Source organism: Ambystoma mexicanum, chromosome 11, assembly GCF_040938575.1.
Source record: "Ambystoma mexicanum isolate Mex_15411 chromosome 11, UKY_AmexF1_1, whole genome shotgun sequence".
Taxonomy (NCBI): Eukaryota; Metazoa; Chordata; class Amphibia; order Caudata; family Ambystomatidae; genus Ambystoma; species Ambystoma mexicanum.
Genome location: NC_090934.1, coordinates 1,258,851,550 through 1,258,865,170, shown reverse-complemented (window position 1 = coordinate 1,258,865,170; position 13,621 = coordinate 1,258,851,550). Strand labels below are relative to the sequence as shown.

At 47.5% G+C, this 13,621-nt stretch overlaps 1 protein-coding gene across 2 annotated transcripts in view; it reads left to right on the top strand.

Moving 5' to 3' along the window:
- LOC138504297 (uncharacterized) overlaps positions 1-8,296 on the top strand; it is a 344,376-nt gene extending 336,080 nt beyond the window's left edge. For both annotated transcript variants that reach the window (XM_069624699.1, XM_069624698.1), the window contains exon 6: positions 2,853-8,296. In XM_069624699.1, the coding sequence (XP_069480800.1) occupies positions 2,853-5,137 (2,285 nt within the window). In that variant the 3' untranslated portion in view covers positions 5,138-8,296. The remainder of the gene's footprint in view (positions 1-2,852) is intronic.
- Positions 8,297-13,621: the final 5,325 nt, after the last annotated feature.

The window sequence follows — 13,621 nt, the reverse complement described above, 5'->3', positions numbered from 1 at the left end:
CAGTTGCTGCTCTCATATTTTGTGGGATTATTTGACCACAAGCTTGCTTGAGTGATATCTGTTTGGTACATACTCTTAGATTCCCTTGAAGGGGCAGGGGTAGGTTCACACTAACTTTGGTGAGCCCATGCCCAATGAATGGGGCATGGTGTGGTTAGCCAGGGGATCCCTCCTGCAATGGCCCTCAGGCTAAGCATTGCTTGGCGGGCAAACAGATATCCCCATTGGTTCCTCACGTTTTGGACAAGAGTTAAGCAGGGGAATTCATCACAGAAGGAAGGCCATTTGCTTTGAGGTGGAGGAGATAAAGCGGGTGTTGGCCACTGTCTTGATTTGCAGGATTAGAGCTCTATGTGCAGATTTACAGATAGGCTTCTTAAGAATGGAAGATCCGTTAAAAGAGTAATTCCAGGCTTTCGCACCAGTTTCTGGAATTAGTACATCAGGAAGAGGTACAATAAGCCCTTCAGTCTTCTCACCATTCACCAGCCAGCCTCTTTGTGGGCTACTGATAAATAATATATGTTCTTTTGAAATGTCATTTACAATTAGACAATTAGGCTATTCCCGGAATGGGGTGGGGATGCTGCTGTATTCTAATTCTCCTCTTTACTTTTCATGCTTTGTGATTACCAAGGAACACTCAGCTAAATCTGTCCTCTAAGAAATATAAACCCTCCCCAAATCTGTTTCAGACCTCTGACGAATCTGGACTATGCGTCCCTTCTCCCCATAAGGGAGCAATCCCCTTTGAAGCCAGAGAGACGAGCTCGCTCAGCAAGACCCTCCCTAGGGTGTCTGGGCAAGTGGAACTTCACTGGGAGTGACTCCCTTCTTGGGGACAAGGACTACCATTCCCGCAAGGAACTCCATATTCAGAACACATTATCTGACTATATAGGAATCGGAGGGACTGTTAACCCTGTTTTGGATTCACCAAAACGTGACATTTCTTCAATCTTTTTGGCTTCAGGCAATGCTGGAACTCCCCATGAACTCCACAGTCAAAGAGGAACGACACACACCTTTTGTTTGTAATGGCGTACATAAAACCATGAAGAACCTGGCAGTTAAGAGAGAATCATACAGAGATGCGAGCCTCTGACGGGAATACATCCTGGAGGGGCTGAGCACGCTAGAACGCAAAGCCATCGGTAGCATGGAGAGTGAACAAAACGCTTGCAAGACGCTGGTAGGCTGGCATCCTAACTGACGGAAAAAAAGCCTGGGTCAAGAAGAAGACTGGGACCGCAAAGCGACCGTCTTGCCTGGTGGAGTGACCACACAGAAGCTGTGGTGGGTCTGGGGCCCGTTAATTGATTCTGAGACCAGACTGCAGCGGAGAGAAAGGAACCCAAAGCTCTGCACAAGAAGTGCATTAGCTGCCGAGCAGCAGAAGGTAAGTGAATGTGCTGAAGAGGTAACACCATTGTGCAGGACTAACAATGATATTCGAGGCTGAGGAAGCCAGAGAAAACCAAGTGAGCAGACACCCTACCAAAGCCGAGCTAAAACAAGCATATCAGAGGACCAGAGGGATTTGGAGAGCCCATTAAAAACGAGAGAAACTAATATTCAAGGCTGGGAAAACCACAAGGGTTAGGCTAGCCAGATAGGCCTGAGTGGGCAGACACCCTACCTAATCTGAGCTAAAGGGAGCCTATCAGAGGGCTTTGGAGAGCCCTGAGAAACAGAGAGACAGTCCAAACTGGAGAGAGAGAGAACCTGGAGGATTCCAGTCATTTAGTACCAAACCAGAATATTGTCAAGCACCCAGTCGGAAATGGAGGTATTTTATTTAGTAAACTTTTCTTCCTGAAAGAGGGAACCAAATGGAACTAAGATTTGGCATACAAAACCTGCAGAGAGGTTGAGAACTGTATTGCGAACAACTGATCAACATTTGAAAATGAACTGGAGAAAGAGATCCAGGTGATTGGGCCAGGCATAAGCCAAGGACAGAGGCTATTGCTCCGCCTCCTTTTTTAGGGCACCTATCTAGTAGGATTTGGACTAAGCACTATTTATTTGTGACTTTGACGAGCGCCCTTCCTTTTAGTTGGTTAGTCAGGGAACTTCCCTCATAGCAGTAGGGCTAGATAGGTGCTTTCCTTTTATTTAAAAAAAAATCTTTAAAAACATGGCACATCTTAGTCGACTACTTATTCTGGTTCGCCACAGACCCCAGTCTTTACCAGTGTCTTCCCTTCTCAGGTCTAGTGGAACAAAGATTTAGCTCGCTAGCAAGACTAATGCCTCTCTTGCAGCAGTACATGGCATGTGTTTATCTGTGGAATGTATTGTTGTAGGCTTTGTGATTGGGAAGTAACAAGTCAGTCATGAGGCATGTCTGTTACAGGTGCAATATTTTCGTTGAATGGTTCTTTGCTTAGGGGCTTTGTGTGGTTTACTGTGCACACATTGGGGAAGGAGTGTTGAACATGACAAACGCATGCATTCAACCACTCAGTCACAGACCCCATCCTCACTATCCATACACACACTGAACCAAGAATAAACCAATTTTTCAATCTATACAAAAAAGCCACAGCTATTGTTGTTGTTCCTTGCCTGTTTCAAAGGTGTCAGTAAAAACCCAGAATGGGGCAAATGGTGTTCGTTGGATCCACTGATATTATTGTTGTCCTTTATTATTTCAGATTCCCAACATTTAACCATTTGTCACAGGCAACACTATGACATGCATTTCCACTTCCATCTCACTGGTGTAAGGACGTTCTAGCACATATCCTTATTTCCGTAGCATTGCATGTTTGACCTAGAATATGTCATGGGTAAGGCTTCAAAGATGTTATTTAAGAAATGTAATTGAATTGTTGTTTTCTTCCTAGGATTCAAGGGCTATGGGACTTCATCCAGCGCTCGCCTAATCAAGTGTGGTGGCCCTGCCTCTGGACAGACAGAGAAGGATGATGAGATCTCCTTTGCAGAGAACAATAGAAACTCATCGGTGGGATCAGTGGGAAGTGATATGTTGTCAGTGCAATCATCAACCAGGAAGGATGGGACCACGTCTACAGGAACTGTGATGAGTGAGGTGGCACTATCCAGGAGAAGAGTAATAAGGGATCTCACTCCTGAGAAGAAAAAGGTATATGGTTTTAAGAAGACTTATAAGAACTCTGGGAACAACCTGGTGCCCTTATCCAAGGAGGTTGAGCGCAGTCCTCATCCAATCATCAGGGATTTGGAGACTGGTCTCTCCATTAGGGCTTCGGAGCAAAGTAGTGCTCTTTCCGTCATGGGGTCTGGGAAAAGCACAGGACTCTCCTCCAGGAGATCAGAGGTCAGTACTGGCTTCTCCATAAGGGGATCTGATGGAAGTACACACCTCTCCTCCAGAAGGGCTGCAAGAAGCACAGTCTATTCCAGCAGGGGTTCTGACAGAGGTACTAGACTTTCCAGTGGGACAGGAGAGGTAAGCAGTGACATGGCAAGTAGGGGTTCTGAAAGAAACTCTGATCTTTCGATCAGGGACTTGGATAAAAGCCTTTCACTTGGAGGTTCTCTGAGGAGCTCATACCTTTCACTCATGGATTCAGAAGGGAGTCCTAATGGCTCGTTTGTAGAGAATTGGGAAAACTCTAGTCCTGGAATGATTATGGGGGAGCATGAAAAGTCATCAGGTGGCATGAAAGGGAGCCCCATTCTTTCAGATCAAGATACAGAGAAGAGCCCACATATCGTGGCTATAGAAACTGACAAGAGCGCCATTAACAGTGAGACTGAGATGAGATCCTTCATTATTGGGACTGGGGAGTGTCTTGATTCCTCACAAAGTGAGAGCGAGGGCAGCACTTTACAGAGGGAGGCAAACACCAGTCCGAAGCTGAGGGAGAATAAAATATGCACACCACAAAGACAGACTAGTAAGAGCCCGATCCCCAAAGATACCAAGGTCAGTACTTTACCACAAAAGACAAATGACAGACTTACACCCAGGGAAACTGAAGAAAGCACCTTGGAGGGAGAAACATTAGTGGGGTCTACACTTAAAGAGATCATGAGCAACTCTCTGTCTAGGGATACTGAACTGAAACCAACACACTGGGACGAGGATGGAACATTGTCACTAAGACACATTGAAGGTAGCACCTCCCAGAGAGAGGCTAATGAGAGCACTAAAGCAAGAGAGTCAGAGAGCAGGGAAACTTGGAGGAGCATTTCACCCAAAAAGACTAAGGGAAGTCCTATGCGCATATCGGAAAGAGGGATTCCCACACCCATAGAGACTGAAAGGAGCAAATCCCCCACTAACACTAAACAGAGAACGTCACCCAGAAAGGCTAGCATGAGCCTTTCACCCAGTGGGACATGGTTGAGCTCTTCACCCAGAAAGACTGGCTTGAGCCCTTTGCCACAGGAGACTGTTGTGAGCCCCTTGCCCTTGGAGAATGGGGTGAGCTCCTTGCACCAGAAGGGTGGGGTGAGCCTCTCTTCACATTTTGGAGTGAACACATTTCCCAGAGAGGCAGATATTATCACCTCGTCCAAGGAGGTTGACATGGACTCTGCTCCGTCGGAGATGGCACTGAGTCCCTCACCCAGGGAGATTGGTATGAGCCCAATGCCACAGGATGCTACAGGGATCCCCTTTCCACAGGTGCCTGATGGGAGTGCCTTGCTGCAGGTCACTGGGGGTAAGCAGCTACCACAGAACCCTGATGTGAGCCCCTTACCGCAGGATACGAGAGAAGGCAGCTTGTTACCAAGCCGCTGTGTGAGCCCATTGCTCCAGGACACTATTGTGAGCCCATCACTCCAGGAGTCTAGGGTGAGCCCCTCACCTCAGGAAACACAGGTGAGCCCCTTTCCCTTGAGCCCTTCCTCCCAAAAGGCTGTATTGAGCTCCTCACCCTGTGAGGTGGCTCAGGAGACTAGTTTAGCCCCCTCGCCACAGGAAATTGCAGGAAGCCCTCTGCCCTCGGACGGTGGGGTGAGCCCCTCATCCAGAGAGGCTGCTATGAGCCTGTCTCCCCATGAGACTAGGGTAAGCCACTCACCCCAGCAAAGTGCAGTCAGCACTTCGCATCAGGAGGCTGGAGTCAGCCCTTTGCCCCAGGAGGCTGGAGTCAGCCCTTTGCCCCAGGAGGCTGGAGTCAGCCCTTTGCCTTAGAGGGCTGGGGGCAACCCTTCTCTTCAGCTCGCTGGAGTCAGCCTCTCACCCAGGGAGGTTGGCGCCAGCCCCTCACATTAGGAATGTGGCACGAACACTTCAACCCAGCAGAGTGGGGTGAGCCCCCAGGCCCATGATACTTGGTGCTAAAAGATTCTCCTAATTTCTGAACACTGGGAAACTGGGAAGAGCCTCTCACCTCAGGAGACTGAGATGAACCACCAAAAATTGGGGTGCAATCCTCTCACCAAGAGTCGAGCTGAGCCTCTCGGCTCATTAGTCTGGGTGGAGCTTCCCATCCTGGGAGACAGGGGAAACTCCTCATCCCGGATCACTGGTGTATGTCCCTCACCCAATTTTCATGACCCTATTCTGACAAATCTCCATAGCGACAGTACATATATATATGGTTGGAATGGAAACATAAGTAAGGTTAAGAAACAGAAGAACAAAAGTGGGGGAATGGGAAGGAAGAGAAGGGTAAGTGGGGGTTACGGTTATCTAGGTGGAACCTCCAATGAAAAAATACCCATAAAAATGAACATTTTAAATTTTGCTCATTTTCAGGGAGTTCATGAAAACATGTAAGTTAGAAAAACGACATACAATCCACCCAGTTAGACTGGGAGCAGCCTCTTCCCCAAGGAAATTGGAATCAGACAAATAATTGGTGTGATACTGAAAACATGGAGTTGTACCTTGTTCATGAAAAGTACAGGGGGTACCTCCAAAGATAAGGTCCCTAACCCTAAGTGACTGACAGGAGCCAACATCCCAAGTAGACTAAATGAAGCTTGACTGATGTCCAGTGACTCCATGAAGGCCATTGTTTGGAGAGACTGCTGAGAACACAAACGCCACCCTTTTCAGAGAGCAAAGATTGGAGAGATGCGGGTTTGTGGTATGTTTTGCTGGATTCTCTTGCAGCTACACCTGACCAGAGACACGTTGGGTTTACACAGCTCTTGAAAACAAATTGTTTGACTAGGGTCTCCTCTCTGGGTCTGTTGCTTCTATTCCATGAATGGCGTATGTACGTAAAAGAGCACCATATAAAGCTCTTCATTCAGTCAGACTGAGGGGATTCACTCACCTAAACAGAAAGCCAAGGTAACACATTTGGACTCCAGAGAGTTTCATAATTTCCCAGAAATATTCAGGAGACTCCCACACTAAAAAGATAGGATGTATCTTAAATCTATCAGATAAAGAATTAAAAGCTTAACCTTGGTCACGGCTGAGTGCCTTCCATACACAGACTTGGGGATCCTCTGTGTGGACCATTACCAAATACTTTGCTACTCAAAGGCAGTCCATCAGCTTTATGCATTTGGTAAGAGATGGTCATGCCCAACAAGTCAAAGAGCTTCTCCTCCATGTCACAAAAAAAACAATCTATGCATACATCGTCCCTGACCCAGGTGTACAGACCTGGTTCCCTCTCACCAGGTACTGCGATGAAGAAGAGCAGCCTGGGTGCACTTCCCAAGCTCTAGTGCGTCCCTGACCCTGGTATGCATACCTGATTCCCTCTCACCAGGTATTATAATGAAGAAGAGTAGCCTGGATGCACTCCCCAGGCTGTAGTGGGTCATACAGGCTTGGTTCACCAACCTGCCAAGCACTATATAAACTGCCCATCAAGTTGCAGTTCAATCTATTTAGGTGCACGCCCCAGACCTTAGGTTTCCTTCCTGTGGGCTTGGTTCACTCTCCTGCCATGCTGTAGTACAATTCTGTTTGCTTTGTTGCTTTTCTCCTACTGCTTTAGGGTTCCAGACCCTCTTTTCCCAGGCTTCTGATTTATGCCCCCACCTCCTTGAACCTTCAGCCACTTCTCAGCAGCCCACGCACCTTGTGGTGTGTTTTGTGTGGCTATTGACTCCCTTGAGGTAAGTGGGCTTGTCTGTGGGGCTCTGGTACCTTCCTGGATCTTCCCATGCTCTGCAGTGGCTCTGAAGTTGTCTTTCCTTCCTGGAACAGTGCAGTCTCACATTCTTGCGCTTTCCAGGTCTCTGGGGCACCCAGAGTCTTAATTCGCCTCCTCACGTCCTAGACCGGCCTCAGCCACTCCCTCCCGGTTCTTGACCTCTCAGTCAGCACCCGCCTGCACGTTGGGTTCCTCCTGGCTCTCGCAGTACATCCAAGGAGGGCATGATTCTGGTTTCCCCATTGAAGAGTTTGGCAGGTTTCTCCTGCTCTCCTCCCCTTGCCGGCTGGCAAAGGTTCCCCGTCTGTCTGGAGGGTGCACTGCTCCACAGCCCCTTCTCAGTAAAGCATAGCTTTCCTGCTCCTGGCTCCTCGTAGGAGGGCTTGACAACACTTCCTGGTTTCCATCCTCTATTACTACTACTGTTGGACCAATAGGAAGTCGGCAACCACTAGACTGGTAAATGTGGTTCCAATGTTTATTTGGTAGTGCTCCGCACTTCCTCCTTGTCTCAGTATTAAGTGAGTGCTGATGTGGTAACTTTCTAAGGATCTTCCTCGTCTCAGTACTCTCTACCTGGATTGCCTTAGTAAAGTACATAGGGTAGGATTGAAGAGGAAGGTGAAGGAAAGGTGGTGTAACTGTAGGAAGGGGGTCTAGGGTCATGTGATTGGTGGGAATACAGCGTTCTCCTCAGACAGTCGTGCCTAATCCCATAAGGGGTATCCCTCCCCATGAGATCCTCTCGCTGAGTACTCCCCCAAGGGGGACTGTCGGTTAGCAGCCTCACGTCCCTGGCCTCATGAAGAGGGGCTCCCCATAGGGGAGAAGGACGACATCCGAAGATGCGTCACAGACCCCAAACCTCAGGCTTCCACGAGATCATCTCAAATTCTTGAAGAACCAGAGGCCGGCCTCTTCCATCCAACCTTGAAGGATCAGTGATAACTCCTTCTTCTGGCCTGATGTCTACACTAATGTTCTAATCATGTCTGACTGAATGTTGATGTTTAAGATTTTTTATTTCTAGCTTTACATATAATCCTTGTTATCAATGTTGTTCTCCGCTATTTTTCATTGGCAAAACAGATTCTGGAATGGGGTTGTGATTTAGCTGTAAAACTCTTCCTACCTGTCTCCCCACAATCCCCTTTTAATTCTTGGCACAATATGCATCACTAATAAATAAACCACTATATAAATAAATGCATATATATTTGGTTGGCTAATCATGTTTGAATGTGTGACCATTTTTGTATCATAAGTTGATTGCTAGATGAACAAGAAAATACAAAAAACTCTTCCTCGTGACAAGGTGCCCTGCCTGACAGCATTGGTGAATGGTGAGGGTCACCAATGGAGCCAGGTGCCACAAGCAATGTGAGATTGAGCCCAGGGCCAGCATGGAGAGGATCTGACCCCACTGTGCCACGTGTAGAGGGCAAGGACCCATCACAGGATAACTATAGGTTCTCCTGCCCCTTTAAGAAAATCAAGGGCCTGCACCCTTGGCTCCACTCTTGCGGGTGCTCAAACCGCTCCTGAATCCATCTATATAATGAGGGGGACCTGAGCTAGGCCAAGTGATCCCACAGACAATCAACCAGTCCCATGTCAGAGGCATAAACGGAAAGAGGGAGTTGAGAAATCCAATATGGTGGATGTGGTTCAGGCACATTCAGGCCCAGAGAACTATGATTCCCAAGTTCCCTGTGTAAAGCTAGCACACCTGTGATACAAACACAAAATGAATGGTCGGAAAGTGGGCAGGTAGAAGGGGGACCACCCAGCGGGGTCCCATGTAATAATGTTGCCACAAAAATCTCGCCATGCAAAAATATCGCCGAAAAATTGCTGTTTTTTGTGGCGACATTATTGCATGGAACATGCGGGGGACACTCCCGCAACCCCCAAATTATTTATTTATTTATTTTTAATTATTATTATTTTTTTTGCCCTGTCCCCATATATATGGTCACCCAAATAATATCGCCACAACATTTTCCCGGCAATATTATTTACGGCAACCATATATATGGCGATATTATTACCTGATAGCCCCAGCGAGAACGACGAGCCAATCGCAAATTCCACAGCTGTGCTGTAAGCCATCCTCAGAGGTGGAGTCTGGCATCCAATCCCATCCCATCTACCACACCGGATTCCCATCAGAGGGAGGCTGGAAGGAGGGGCTAAACCCTATAAAATGTAAAAGGCTCAGTCAGTAGGTGGTAGAGGTAGGGGAAATAGCTAATTTGGTGTTGCCTAGAGAGACGAAGAGAAGATTCTGGATAAGTAGCTGAAGGCAGGAGACTGGAACAGAGCCCCTGAAGCCTGGGGTGAGCAGGAGACAGGAGTTTTGGGCAGAGATTCAGAAGACTGGTGTAAGGTGTGACAGGAGGCTGCAGGGAGGATCTAGGAGCCATGGTAAAGGCATACCCAAAATGTGGGGAGTTCAACGACCCAGTGGACTTGAAGAAGAAGGACCAAGGAGGTTGGGGAAAGGGAGGCCCAGAAAGTGAGAGAGATAAGGGAGAACTGGAAAACCTTGGTGATTGTGAGGAAAGTGCCCAAAGGGGTGAAGGTGATGCCATAGAGGTGAAGAAAGTGGGAGAGTAAGGAGTGAATTTGGGAAATTTAATTGTAATAATAGAAGTGCCCAAGTGGTGACGAACGTGTCCAACTGGGGGAATAAGTTAGGAGCGTTGGAAGAGAATCTTAAAGAGTTGTAATAGCCGGGCTGAAAAGGGCAAAGAGAGGGCCCATAGGAGTTAAGAAGGTGGAGTGGAGAAGAGGAAGTTAATGCAAGAATATAATGATGAGAGATGGATAAAAGTGGAGAAGAATCATAGAGGAAAGTGAAGCAGAGTGGGTACAGGAAGTGTTGAATGAGGTGGGGGAGCAGTGAAACTTCCAGAAGCTGAAAGAGGAGTTGTCCAAAAGAAGTGAAGGAGAAACCATGGCTAATCAACCGGAAGTAGAAGGAAGTGAAGCTCAGTAAAGGACTAGGGTAGGGCTCTAGAGGGGGACTTTTGGTGAACAAAAGAAAGAAGTGTCGAGGACAAAATGGCTACCCCTAGAAAGGTAGCTAACGGAGGAAAACGCTTTGTGGGAGTGAAAGATTAGGTGAGACGCTGGAGAGGAAAAAGGGATTGGGGGAGGTGGCTGCAGAAACTGACAGAGAGGAAGGAAGAGGGGGATCAGATTTGCGAACCCTGTCCCAGCATTACAGTAGCCTCCTGTCATCCTCTGGCTTCAATCCATCTTAGAAGGCCCATTACCCATGCCTCAATTTATAGAATCCATTGTGCAGAACCTGAGGGCGTCCTCACTTCTTTTCTCCCTGTATCCTTCTGTCGGGTTGTCGGGGAAAGGCCATCACTCTTGGATCCTGACCCTGGGGTGGATATGTGAGGGAGGATCACCTGGCTGGAGTAGACTTGGGGAGTGGGGAGAGAACCCCCCCATTTCCTTTTCATGAACCCTCTATCCCTCAAGTCTTTGTAAGCTATTTTCAGCCCTTTCCCTGTTCTTCCCTTCTTATGTCCCCTAAGACACACAAGCTCAACACTGGGACGAGGAAGAGACCAACAAGGAAGACACATCCTCATTTTGTTAATACAGACACATGTCAGCCTCAGCTGTGTACTGGCATGGGAGGAGGACAGCACGTGTAAGGCAGAACTATTGTTATAATTGTGAGCAATCTAGTCTTGCCTGGACTCATCATGGTGGCAGGAACTTTAAAAGCCGACATCATTTTGGAAATGGAGTCAGCTGTGGAAGCAGGGCTACGGACTACTGAGTGCAGGCAGACCTTTCCAGATTGGCAGTGTGGCAAGCGGCACATTCGAGACCTGTTCAAGTATACAGAGTTTATGCAGCAGGAAGGGAAGCTGAAGGACATTGGAAGCCAGTGGCAGAACGCAAGAGGGATAATGGCACGTGCTGCAGGTGGAGCATCGCTGGGTGAGTGAAGCCACGGGCAGCCGCTGGGAGAAAGAGCGAGGTACCGTAGGGAAAGAAGAGAACCCGTGGTGACCAAGGACCTTGCAGAAGAGCCGTAAGAGCCATCCAGTGAGTTAACCAAGAAGGGGGAACACCGGGCTCTGGCCGGCGCATATGAAAAGCAGGAAATGAACACTGTTTTACAACTAAATGAAATCCAATAAGCACTTTTGAATACTGAACGAAGTAAAAGCAAATATAAGCACTTGTGAATACCGACAGAGCAGATGCAAGTTTGGGGCATTCTTGAACATTGACTAGAGTGAAAGAAAGATTGGGAATCCTCCTGATACAAGGAACTGTGTATTATATGGGAAAACAAGTATTGGCAACAGCCAAGAGCATTCAAGGAAATGTGTATTATATGAGGCAAGTGCATGGGGGGTGTGTGTGTGGTGCTTTTAATTACGAGGTTTTGGCCACTGCAAAATTGGTTTCGCTGCCGAATTGTGACACGGCCAAAACGTATACATCCGAACTCTTGGGGAAGGGAGCCCCTGTGCCTTTTGAACTATTTTGAACTTGTTGAATGAGAAGCTGATTACCAGCTAAGAGCTGGAAGAAGCTCTGAACTTTACTTTGAACACTATTTATTTTGTTGCTGACATCACTACACATTGTATACAGTTAGATGTGAGGGCAAGTATAGGGTTTGGACACAGACAGGATTTTAAGACTATTCTTAGTTCATTTAGGTAGGGAAATCCCACCTTAGAAAAGGGCAGGTTCGGCCTTATTCAACCCTGCATTTCAAGTTAATAAAACTTTGTGGACAAACTTGAACCTGTTATGTGTGTCTGCTTCATGATGCCTTCTCACCGCCCACAGGCTTCAAGTATAGAGCCACCTTATGGGGCTAAGAACCAAAGACAAAGGGCCCTGTCAACTGTGGTAAACAGGATGTAGGAACCATTAAACCTTGGAATGAAACGTCAGGAGAAGAGACCCTGAGTAGCGTGCATGAACATCTTAAAACCCGAGTCTCTGAGCTCATGATTTATTGTGTGGCTTTCCCAGGGGGCACTCAGCACCAAACTTACTGAGCATTGACAGAACATTTTCTGAAACACTTTACTTTCACGAAGTACACTTTCTTTTGGATATCTTTTCCTACAGTACTACCATAATGACAATAAGTACCAGGCGCAAATATTTTCTGACACGCCCATGACACGTCAGGATGGGCAGCTCCCTGGCCACTGTTGCCACCACCCACGGCTGCTCCCCATGCTCTCAACATATATATGGGGCTAAAGCTGCAACTCCCACCGCTTATTGTGGTTGACGGATGTACTCACTATGGCAGATGTGTTATTTACAAATGCCAATCAACATACACATAAAAAAACATACTCGTTGTGTCTTGACATGAGACATGTTTAAGTGTGTCTTTAAACAGCATCATCATTTAAATGTTTCTACGATTCTATAGGTGTTTATTTTATGTGACTGGCAAACAAAATAATAAAGTTCCCAACGAACCGCATCATAATCAAACCGAGTCTGAGACAATGGCCCCCATTACAAGTTATGCCGGTAGCCATGCTGCAATTTGCAGCATGGCTGCCGGCAAAACCGCATCCGTGCCCGTGTCCTCGGAATGAGGACTTACCGGACCATTCCGAGTTTGGATGGTCCGGTAATTCCTCACTCGAGGACACGGACACGGTTCATCCCCATTCCCATTTCAGCCCCCATAGGGCTGAATGGGAATGGGAGAGGGAGTAAACAACGGGCCATTACGAGATGGCCCGTTGTTTGCTCCCTCTTCCCCTCGCGGGACCTGGTATGCATGCCTGGTTTTCCCAGGCGTGCCTAACGTGTCCCGTGAGGGGACCTCGTAATGTGGCGGAACGGGTTGAACGGCGCCGCAGCCTTTTACGGCGCCGTTTAACCCGTTCCGCCAGGGTCGTAATGAGGCCCAATAAGTGCTGGGGCCCAGAAATAAGTGCCAGCACTGAGCCCTGGCAAACACCTCCACAAATCAAGCACTGCATACTGAGGAAGACCATCTTCACATTTTTTAATTTTCCTCTGACACTATTTATTTTGTTGACTCCTTTACGCATTCATCAATAAAAAGCTTTGTTCACCAATTCCATGGTCTGGCCTGTTTGTCAATCATTGTCCACTCTGTGTACCCTGCGCCCCCCACCTCAAATAGTCAACAGACAGTAGTGAGGCGGATCCACATACCTCTCCCAAAACACTGACTCCTTTGAAGTATCCAACCATGTAATTCGTAGTAACGTTGGAGCAGAACATTGCCCCATATGTTGACACTATGATGCCCGCATGTGTCATTGTTTCTTTTTATCTAATATTCGTGATATGAATGGCAAGGTCAACACCCGTGTTATGTACCGCACTGGATTGGAGCACCTCAAGAATGGGAACATCTCTTGGGCCAGTCATGGCATCTGAAGGGATAACATGTTTGTGCACATTATGTCATTGACTAATATATCACTGAATGGCATACCATGTGATTGACTGGCTTTGTTTGGCACAATATATGTGATGGACTAATCATTATGCGGGGCTCA